Source organism: Hippopotamus amphibius, chromosome 16 (assembly GCF_030028045.1).
Source record: "Hippopotamus amphibius kiboko isolate mHipAmp2 chromosome 16, mHipAmp2.hap2, whole genome shotgun sequence".
Taxonomy (NCBI): Eukaryota; Metazoa; Chordata; class Mammalia; order Artiodactyla; family Hippopotamidae; genus Hippopotamus; species Hippopotamus amphibius.
Window position 1 is genome coordinate 14,407,814 of NC_080201.1, and position 11,184 is coordinate 14,418,997.

The window sequence follows — 11,184 nt, forward strand, 5'->3', positions numbered from 1 at the left end:
GTGAGTGGTTAGAGGATCTAGACAAGAGTAGGAATTTGGAGAATGGGGATCCCGAAAGTTGAAAGTGTGAAGTCAGAGGCCAGGGGTTTATAATGTTGCTTTTTAGTTTGTCTTGTTTGTAAGCACAAACCAGAAGTTGAGCTCCCAAATAAAATATTTTAGGAGTAGTCTTTCTTAATTGACTCCAAATGTCCATATATCTACAAAGAAATAAATGAAACCTAGTAGGTAATACATCAATCAGACTGAGCAATAAGCAGCACCTGGGGATAGAAATTCTCCACAGAGGAGAAAAATGACATCACAGAAGAGAATACTTAGTAAAATTTATTAAAATAAAAAAGAAAAACAATAATTTATGCCCTTGGCAAAATAAAAGATCTTGTCAATATAAATGTTTCTTAGAAAACATATGAATAGATAATATATATATCAATAAATCAATATCAATGTTATAGCAAAAGTAATAATGATTCTATAACAGTAACGAGTGAAGATAATTCTGGCCCTTACACAGCAGCATTTCTGGAAGGTCCTCTGATTCCTCCTTTTCTTAGTACAGATGTGCCTTCATTTTAAGAAAGCTTGATACACATATATCTATATTTAGAAACTCATCAATTAAATTTCTTTATATCACAAAATAATTCTCCACAAAAAAAAATCAATGAAAAGGTTCTGTAAGTGATCCTTCAAATGGGCAAATTTTCCTAATGTGTTTAGAATTAACCAAATACATGTGTCCCCAACTTCTTTCACTATAGTATTGCATACAGTGAGGTATACCTGAAGTGAGCCAGAAGCAGAGTTGGGCTTCAGATCTGACTGGAGAGTGTGTTCTTACCTAGAGTAAGGGGAAATGGTGGGCAGGAGTTCTCTCAATCTTTTGTTTCTCTAATCCTGAGCTGTTAATTTTCTTGTCTCTTCTATTTCCAGGGTAACTTTGTTCACCTGGTACTCTCAAGATAAAAGGAGAAAGTCATATGGGGGGGGGGGGGTGGTTAATGAAGTAGTCATTCCAAAAGAGCAGAGTGAGATGAAATCTGGGGTTTAGAGTGTGTGTGTGGATATAGCTGGGGGAAAGCTGGAGCAATTCTGAGCCCTTGACATGGTGTTTGCAAGGCCCCCTCTCCCAGCAGAGGTACCTGACTCCCTGAGGAGCAGCAGGGCTCAGTCCAGCTCTCCCCAGCCAGAGGGGACACATACTCAGGAGAATGGATTCCATCCTATTTATCACATTCCTCCTGGCTCCCTTCAGCACAATGGTAGTGCTGCTCACAGAACTCCTGGATCCGGCTACAGGCCTCCAGCATCATCACTTCAGGGACTGTGATTACCACTCGGAAGAAATTTGGGTACTCGAAGCACTGCAAAAATAAAAGCCTGTTATTCTCAGAGCATTGAATCGGGGACTGGACCACCCTAATATGGCCAGCAAGAAGCAGTGACGCCATTTACTCAGGGCTATCAATTCACTCAATTCCCACCACTGGGATGCTAAGCCAGTAACTGAGTTAATTTATCTTACAAGGAATTTGTAGGACAAGTTTGATCACCTAGAATGTTCAACTACAACTTTTCTTCCTGGATTGGATGGGATAATGATGGGGGAGAAACAAATTTTAAATAGAGGTCATGAGACCCATCAGTTTGAATCTTTTCAAAAGAATATACAGTGGTCCCTAGGTATCCATGGGGGGTTGGTTCCAGAACCTTCGAGTGTACCAAAATCTGAGGATGCTTAAGTCCCATGTATAAAATGGTGTAGTATTTGCATAACCTACATACATCCTCCTATGTACTCTAAATCATCTCTAGGTTACTTATAATACCTAATACAATGTAGATACTATGTAAATAGTTGCCAGTCTGCAGCAAATTTAAGTTTTGCTTTTTGGAAATTTCTGGGATTTTTTTCCCCTAATATTTTTCCATCCACAGTTGGTTGAATCCTATATGAAAGCCGACAGAAAACTTTGTTGGGGGAGAAAAAGTCAGGCTAAAGACCAGCTCAGAGCTCCTGAGGCTCTAGAAACCGTTGAGAGTGTCCTGAGAGAGACATAAGCACTCACTGTTCCTGGGAGGCAGTGGACGGATTGCTCAGCAACTAACTGCTCCGTGAACTCCACCTCATTCTTAAATTCTGGGAAATGTTCCATCTCAATTCCAACCTATACCAATAACAGGGAGACACAAATTTATCAGAAGCAGGGAAAACAGGCCAACTCCGTATGCCAGAAATTAAGGTAGGGACTGTTCTAAAAAAATATCTTGGAACTCCACTACTGATAATTAAGAGTTCTTGCTCTTAGGAGCTTACGGAATTTTTTATAGGGAAGAGAGGATATATTTATATTAATATTTTAGTTTACTGAAGGGTTTCTTCTTAGATGCTGATAAATGAAAGCTGGAAATAGGATGCCAGTGTTTCTCAAAAAAGGCACTATTACCATTATGGGCCAGGCTATTCTTGACTGCATGGAACTATGCTGCCCATTGAGAAATATTTAGCATCCATGGCCCACAAAATGCCAATAGCACCACCCTTCAGTCTTTCTGAAAACAAACAAAATTCCTATATATCCCCAAACACTCCTAGGAAACCAGATCTCTCCCAGGTGAGAATTGCAGTAGTGTGGAAAGCCTCTTATTTGTGTCATATCGTCCCTGTATCTACATATAAAATGATTCTCCGTATTGAAGAATTAAGTCATTTCAAGAGTTGTTTTTGTTTTGTTTTGTTTTGTTTTAGCACTGAGGTTAAACCACGTTAGTGGGACAATTCAGAACAAGGCAGTTCCTAAACTGACTGGCTCAGGAGCCCATGTGGTTGTCTTCGTGAGCCCTTGCAGACTGGCTTCCCTCGCCTGCCACCAACTGCCTGCCACCCATATACTCACCATGAGGTACATGGCCCCAGAAGGGCGGATGGGCCGGAGTCCAGGGATGGCAGCCAACGCCCCGTAGCAGAGATCCGCATTGGACTACGAGAGGAAGCAGAGACGGTAAGGATGAAAAGTAAAGCACAGGAAAACCAAGTCATTAAAAGGAGAGCCCACCTCAAAGGTGGGAACCTGGCATAAGGGTAACAAGAAAAAAATCTCTGCCACTTGCAGCTTTTGGCCAGGAGCAGAGTGGATTACCAGAAGTTAGAAAAATGGATGGATGGATATTTGCGCTGATGCCATTTCCTGGTTTGGAAGCCCCGTAATGGAGCATTGCTCCAGAAATGAGGACCCATTATTCCAGATTCCACTGATGCCATGCCCTTACTCCCAAAGTGGAAAGTCATGGGCTGCCCTTACCTTGAGGAAGCTTAGAGTGTTGTGGTAGAACTCTTGAGGGGTGCGACGCAGGATGCTTTTCAGAGCTCCCTGGACAAGGGTGCAGGGTCCCAAGATCCGCTGACTCAGCTTTACCAGGCCATCTCGGATCTAAAAGCCCCCCAGCAAACACATTATTTAGCCTTTCTTAAGCATCCCTGCTGTGGAGATTCTTGTTTTGATCATTCTTTCTATCGCGTTTTTAACCTCTGGAGAAGGGATGGTGCCTAGTGTCATTCTTAGATCAGACCACCTGGATTTGTAGCCCAGCTCTGCTACACACTGGCTTTGTGACTCTGGGCAAATTATACAACCTCTCTGTGTCTCATTTTTCTCAACTGGAAAATGGAGATAATACTAATACTGGCCTCACAGGGTTGTTGAGAGAATTAAATTGAAATAAAGTACATAAAGCACTGGCACGTTGTAGGCCCACAAACAGTATTAGATATCATTACTGCTATTGTTTCCTCTTTTGTGGTACTAAGATTGGAGGTAGATGAAACTTCCTCACTAAGACAGAAAAACTGAGTTTTGGAGAGAAGTAACTAGTACTCTCTTTATCCAGTGTCTCTCCAGGCACACAGAACTACTGGGCTGGGACTTCCCTCGTGGTGCAGTGGTTAAGAATCTGCCTGCCAATTCAGGGGACATGGGTTTGATTCCTGGGCCGGGAAGATCCCAAATGTTGTGGAGCAACTAAGCCTATGTGCCACAACTACTGAGTCTGCGCTCTAGAGCCTGCAAACCTCAACTATTGAGCCTGCATGCCACAACTGCTGAAGCCTGCGCACCTAGAGCTTGTGCTCTGCAACAAGAGAAGGCACTGCAATGAAGAGTAGCTCCCCACTCACTGCAACTAGAGAAAGCCCATGCGTAGCAACGAAGACCCAATGCAGCCAATAAATAAATAAATAAATTTATAAAAAAAAAAAAACTACAGGACCAAGAAGAAAGAAAAAACTCCTCACCTCCTTACCATTGTGCATGCAAAGTATGCGTAATAAATGAATGAATGAATAAATAAGTAAATATTTATCTCCCCTAAATTAGACACACCATTTCACCACATTGCTCCCACCTCATTGCCAAAAATATCTCTTCGGTCATGGATGAGGATCCAGCCCATCCTCCAGCCAGGAACGAGCCAGCGCTTGGCCAGCCCTCCACAGGACAGGATGGGGACGTTGCTGCTGAGGGTGGCAAGAGGTTCAAATTTGGAATCTGAAAACACCTGAGGAGAAGAGGTATTGTTATAGCTGTCTTCTGGCTTATTTTCCTCCAAATCCCATGCCTTCCCAAATTTTCCTTATATCCCTAGGGACAGGCTCTCACATTTACAGGCTCATTCCTACCCTGAAGAATGATTGGGATCCCAAGAGGCTTCAAAGGGGACTATCCAAAAATATGTAACCTGGTGTCTAGTCTGGATTAAAGGAAGCCTAAAATGAGGAAACTGACCCCAGCCCAGTAAAATGTACAACCCTTGGCTCTACGGAATGAATGACTGTTGGAGTTACAGATTTCCCAATAATGTATGGGTCCATAATCCCTTATGTGAAATTCCTGGGCTCAAGTATGTTACAAAATGTAGAATTGTTTGGATTTAAGAAAGGTTATGTGACACATGGAACATATATAATGTAATAGCCCCAGGGCAATCTGGGACAGCACTCCTAATCAAGCAGAGTAACTGTTCTGCCCCTTTCCCTACACTCCTATACAAAGATTTATAAATATCCTTATAGCAGGACAAGTCAGGTTTTGCCACCAAAGGAATTCCAAAAATCTTCAGATTTTTATAGTTTTTTGAATTTTGGAAAACTGGCTAAGGGGTGGTTATCTGTATATTTGTTTAGAGTGCAGGGATACTGATTAGTGCTGTACTGAAATGATTATGAGTTGCTTCTGATCATTCTAGGTACCACCTCTAAAGGCCCTATGAGATAATTTGGAATTGAGAGTATGGAAGTGATGCACCCTGCTCAAGACTCACCATGTCTCCATAGATCTCATCAGCTAAAACGGGGACACACTGCCTTGCAGCCACTGAAAATAAGAGAAACATGTTAAAATCACTTTTAATGTGAATTGCCTCAGCAGTTAACATGTACCTGAGCTTATTATACTTTGCACTTCATGTTTGTGTGTTTCGTCTTCCTCTTTAAGAACTATAAACTCTTCTTATACCCTTCCAGGGTCCAGAGCCTAAATTTGCTGTTTAATTACTAGATATTTCAAACCTTCTCTTCTACATGATGGGAGTGGTGAAGAGGCAAGTATTGCCTCTTTTTTCTCCCTCTTTCAGGAAATTCCTACCTTTCCAGTGGCACACCACTCAAGGACCCCAGTGGAGCCTTGGTGAAGAACTCCTTTCTCATTCCAGGAAACAGCTAAAGGATTCCATCACCATCTTCTTCCCTGTCAAGTGAAGTCTGCTGGACTTACCTGCCAAAATTTTCTGGAGATGACTTCTAGTGAACACTGACCCGCAAGGGTTTGATGGGTTATTGACAACAAGACAAGCTGTCTTTTCATCAATCAGAGATTCCAGTTGTTTCAGGTCAATTTCCCAAGACTTCTCTGGCTAGGGAGGAAAAAAGGGTGAGACTAAGATGATTCTGAAAAATTTAGCAGGACTTCTCACTTCACTCAAAGGTGTAATGTAAATAACAAAATGTGTCTGTGGCCTCGACCACTCACGTCCAGCTCTTTCTCTGCTAAGATAACGGTCATACATTTTTATGAAGTAGTAATTGAGCTTTCGTGTCTAAAATTTAAAAGTAATTTACCAATAAATTGTAGAGTTTGACCTCGATTCCCATAGATTCAGCCAGAGTCCTGTAGAGAGAGAAGCCGGGTCTGGGAACTAGGACGTTTTGCCCTGGGTTGGCCAACACAGCTAAACACAGTTCAATGGCCTGACTGCAGCCACTTGTCAGAATGACATCCTGTGAAGAAAAGTTTCATTTTGTTAGGAGTACCAACAGCAGCAGGAGAAAAGAGATTATCAGATGAATGAGTGGGAAGCAAAAATAAACTTACTTTTACAAATTCTATGTAAAGTAGTGGGGACAGTACAAAGCCAAAATTGAAAGAAATGAATATGTTTATATATATGCATATCTAAAGGTTGTTGAAAATGTTGGTCACTTAAAAGAAATAAATCCCTCAAAAAAGGACAATTTTGCTGTGACTCAGCAGACCTCCATGAGAGATCATTGTGACCTTGGAGTTTTTCACCTGGTTATTTATTTACTTTTGGGCGGAGAGCTGAAGCCTGACTCTCTTCTGAAAGACATACGTAGGGCACCTCTTAATGTTAAGAAATGTTGACCCCCCCACCCAGTAGACAACAGAGCAGAGGGTAGCATTTAAACTTGGCCCTGCCATCAATCCAATATGCCCTGAAACCTCAGTCCTCCCATCTAAGTGACCTTAAGGTCAATGAAGGAAGCTACAGATTAATAAAAGATCCTATTGGTAAAATTAAAACTTTCAATTATTTGGTGTTTATGAATTATTGTTTTTCAATGACCTTTTGCAGAGAATCAAATATAGGGTGACCTCTGGGTCCTTTAAGCTTCCTTGAGACAGACACCATATGAGTTGCATGCAATGTTATCATACTACAATGACGTTATATATAATCACTGATTAATGGCCTCCCCATATGAAAAGTCCTTGCATTGCCAGAGGGAAATTATCCTTAGTTTTTGTTCTGCTTGAAACCCTTATTCCTCATGGAACAGAAACAAGGACAAGGGTAGAGTTTGGCCAACACTGCTTCCGGGCTGGTACCTCGTCTAAGGCTCACCTTAGCTTCCAGGGGTGCCTCGGGACAGCGGTAATAAGAAGCAACTTCCTCCTGACTGGATAAGTAGCCTAAGAGAAAAGAGCAGAAGGAGGAAGCTGGAAGTTTTCATCCCACAGCTGACAGCTTTGCCCTTAAGTCAACAAGGCTTGAAGGCTACCTTCTGCCCCAGCTCAGAGCACATACAACTCAGTTTAGCTCTCAGTCACTAGAGATAAAGGAGATTAACTTTATATCTTACAATTTTGTAATGACCACAAATGTATAAATAATAACAAAAAGAGTTCCCCAAACTCTAAAATATATGCAGGGACTTCCCTACTACGCAGTGGTTAAGACTCCGCGCTCCCAATGCATGGGCCCAGGTTCAATCCCTGGTAAGGGAACTAGATTGCACATGCATGCCGCAACTAAGGAGCCTGCCTGCCTCAACTAAACAGCCCGCCTACTGCAACTAAGACCCGGCACAACAAAATAAAATAAAATAAAACAAAATAAAATAAAATATTTTAAAAAATAAAATAAAATACTCTGCACCATCTTGGTTACTGTAATTATGTTTTATTTTATTTTAGATTATTTAATCTAAAATGTAGGATTTAGATTATTCCTAAATCCCTTCCAGGGATTATATTGTTTGAAAACTTGCAGTTAATGAGTTCATTATATTGGGTCCCTTTTAACTTTTTCACATTGTATTGTATACCTATTAGCATTTTTCCTTTTAAATTATATTTGCAAACAATATTTCCAAATGTTGGCTTATAAACTTGAAGTATAGACAGTTTCATACAAATTATTGTTTTACAAAATTGCTCTCCAAAAAGATTGTCTTCAGTTACCAAGGCTAGAGGCAACATTTCCTAATATTTGCTAAATTAATAGGTAGAGATAGGTCTCTTGAAGTTATACAAATTAGCACTTCCTCAATTACTAACAAAGAAGAGTATTTTCTAGATATATATTATTATCTGTGTTTCTTTTGGCATGAAGTGTTCACATCCTTTGAATATTTGTCAAATGGAGACTTGGTTTTGGGTTTTCAGGTTAAGTCAGTTTCCTAATAGTTTGGATATAAAAGTCATTCTAAACTTTTAAAAATTTTATTGAAGTATAGTTGATTTACAATGTTGTGTTAATTTCTGCTGTACAGCAAAGTGATTCAGTTATACATATATACATTCTTTTTCATATTCTTTTCCATTATGTATAAACTCTTTTAATAACCTAACTTTTGGTCTTATTTTGTTTTGATTTTTATTTATGAAACTTTATAAAATGTAAGTAATCAACCTAAAAATCATGTCCCTGATAGCTCTTTAAAGTGTTTTAAAAATTCTATTTTAGCATGAAAATGGATTTATTCTGCATTAGAATATGTTTCTTTTTTTTAATATAAATTTATTTATTTATTTATTGGCTGCATTGGGTCTTTGTTGCTGCACACGGGCTTTCTCTAGTTGCTGTGAGCGGGGGCTACTCTTCATTGTGGTGCGCAGGCTCCTCATTGTAGTGGCTTCTCTTGTTGTGGAGCACGGGCCCTAGGCACGTGGGCTTCAATAGTTGCGGCACATGGGCTCAATAGTTGTGGCGCATGGGCTCAATAGTTGTGGCGCATGGGCTTAGTTGCTCTGTGGCATATGGAATCTTCCCAGAGCAGGGCTCGAACCTGAGTCCCCTGCGTTGGCAGGCAGATTCTTAACCACTGCACCACCTAGGAAGTCTCAAGAATATGTTTCTATGTGCACATGTACAGAGGGGCAAAATGTGCGATACTGAAACAAAGTCAAGGGATCACTTATTTTACCAAAATGTTTAGGGTAGAAATGTTTAATAGATGGAGTTAAACCTAAATAAGAATAATTTCTTTCTGTCCTAAACAACCTTCTATCCTCCAACAGGTCAGCTCATTCTTTGCTGTTCTTGGTTTTTGGTTTTGGTTTTTGGTTTTGCCTTGAAACAAGCACAATTACACCAAGAGTGTGATTAGGACCATAATTAAAATAAATCTTGAATGTGCAGAGAAGGAGAAATAAAGCCAAGAAGTTTTACTTACTTTAATTTACTTACAGGACAGTAAGTAAATTAATTTAGGAGCTAGTGGGCTCTGTAAAGAAGCTGCTGCAGCCAAACTCAATGCCTCCGTTTAGAAGTAGCGATGATAGGATAGAAGCATTATTTGAGAAATAAGTATGTAATGGGAGCCGAGAGCAGGGAGGTGCCATAATGCCAGAGGAAGCCAGGAATGAAGCTGGACCTTGATGGCTTGAGGTTAAGCAGTCTGAGACTCCTTTCCCCAAATCCAACAGTTATTTTATCTTAGCCTCTCCTTAGGAATTATGCATCAGGAAAGCAATGAGAATTGCTAGAAATTGATCCCTATTAGAAGAGCACTAGAGATTTGGAAGCCACCAGATTACAGTCTCAGGAAGAACTTACCAGTGGAGGGGGCATAGCCGTTATACTTCCCCGAGTCCAGAGCATCTTTCATTGCTTGGATAACTTCAGGATCTGTCAGCAGGTTTCCAAACACAGTCGGGTCCCCTTTTCATGGTGGGGTAAAAAAAAGAACCACCAAGAGGTTATTCTTCCACACCCAGTGCTCAGACCCACCCTCCACTTCCATCCTTTCCAACCCATAAGGAACAATGAGAGGAACAATGCCTGCCTCTCAGTCAAGCATCTCCAACTCACCAAGTGACAGAGCAATCATGGTCTTGTTTGGATTTGGCTTCACCTTCATGCTGTCCACAATGGCCCGGATGGGATTGAAAGTTTTGTTGGACATATCCGAGGGCCTCACGGACCATCTGGCCTTCCTGCCTTTCATTTTTCCCGGGACAGAGCTTCTCCCAGTGATGTTGACATGTACATCCAGAACTGAGGGGAGGTTGCCATTGTCATGCATCTGAATCATGTATGGGTCCATCACAGTAAAGACTATGGGGAAAAGAAGGGGTCGCTAAGAACAGACATCATCCTGGGGGGGCTACAGTTGGACCTAAACATGGGGGTGATTTTGCCAGACATCTCTTTCCCAACTCCTTTCTCATGTAAAGTAGCTTTGTTATGAATGAGGGGAGTTTTAAGACTTTTCACTGAGATAAAAAATAAGCAAGAACCCATTCTACAATATAAGCAGAGAGCATTCCATTGAATACTTGTCTACTGTGAGATTTGCTATGTGCAACTGTAATCTCCGTGAAAATTTAACCATTCTCTCAGTGACATCGAGGGAAAATGACATGAAACTTGTTAAACAATGAAAGCATATGTGTTCCCTCCTTCCCAGGCAAGGAAGAGTCTCCCTAACACTTCAACAGACTGTGTCCTGTCCTGTGCAAAGAAGAACCAGGAAGAACCATTCCACAGTGTTAGAAATTGTGTTAATATTATCGTTGGCAAAAAATAAAGCCCTATTCCATAAGCATCTTAATGCCCTGTGGAAAAAAGAAGTCAATACACCACAAAGAAAAAAGCATGCACCCCAAATCACCACCACACTAGATTAGCTGAGGCTTGAGATTTTACCTTCCAAGTGAAGGAGAAGCAGCCTCCAAGCAATCAAACCAGGAAGTCGTCTTAGTTCTTTGACAAGTTATTCAGATGAATTCAGTGACAGTGACAGTGAATTCAGGTGAAAACTTGGACTCCTGAAATAGTCCCATAAATGGGCGTTGGGCCTGAAACTTTCATGCTATTGGTTCATGTGAGAACTGAGCAGCCAGCCCTCCTCTTCCCTCTCCTCCCCAATTTTTGCTTCTTTTTACCTCTAACCCTGCCTCCACTTCCACAACCAAATCAGGAATTGAACTTGCCTCAGACTTCTGGAACTTTCTATGTTAACTCTTTCTGGGTATTTTGTAAGACGTTTGAGAGGATTGTCAGAGAGGTAGTTAGGATTACAGTGGTATTTTTTATTAAATCTTTTTTTGTTACAAAACAACCTATTAAAATTTCAATAGTACAGAAATGTATAGAGTAAAAAGTGAGAGTCTTGCTATATGTATATTCCATTCTCACTCCCAGGGCCAGGCAGTGGTAATG

At 40.8% G+C, this 11,184-nt stretch overlaps 1 protein-coding gene across 1 annotated transcript; it reads right to left on the minus strand.

The window, feature by feature from the left end:
* Positions 1-309: 309 nt before the first annotated feature.
* On the minus strand, positions 310-10,751 carry TAT (tyrosine aminotransferase). The gene is made up of 12 exons (XM_057713598.1): positions 10,669-10,751; positions 9,832-10,077; positions 9,577-9,681; positions 7,141-7,208; positions 6,116-6,274; positions 5,772-5,910; positions 5,320-5,372; positions 4,405-4,557; positions 3,306-3,434; positions 2,901-2,984; positions 2,073-2,171; positions 310-1,367 (listed from the first exon to the last, which is right to left on the minus strand). The coding sequence occupies exons 2-12, from the start codon at positions 10,064-10,066 to the stop codon at positions 1,227-1,229; spliced, it is 1,365 nt and encodes a 454-aa protein (XP_057569581.1). The 5' UTR covers positions 10,067-10,077; positions 10,669-10,751; the 3' UTR covers positions 310-1,226.
* Positions 10,752-11,184: the final 433 nt, after the last annotated feature.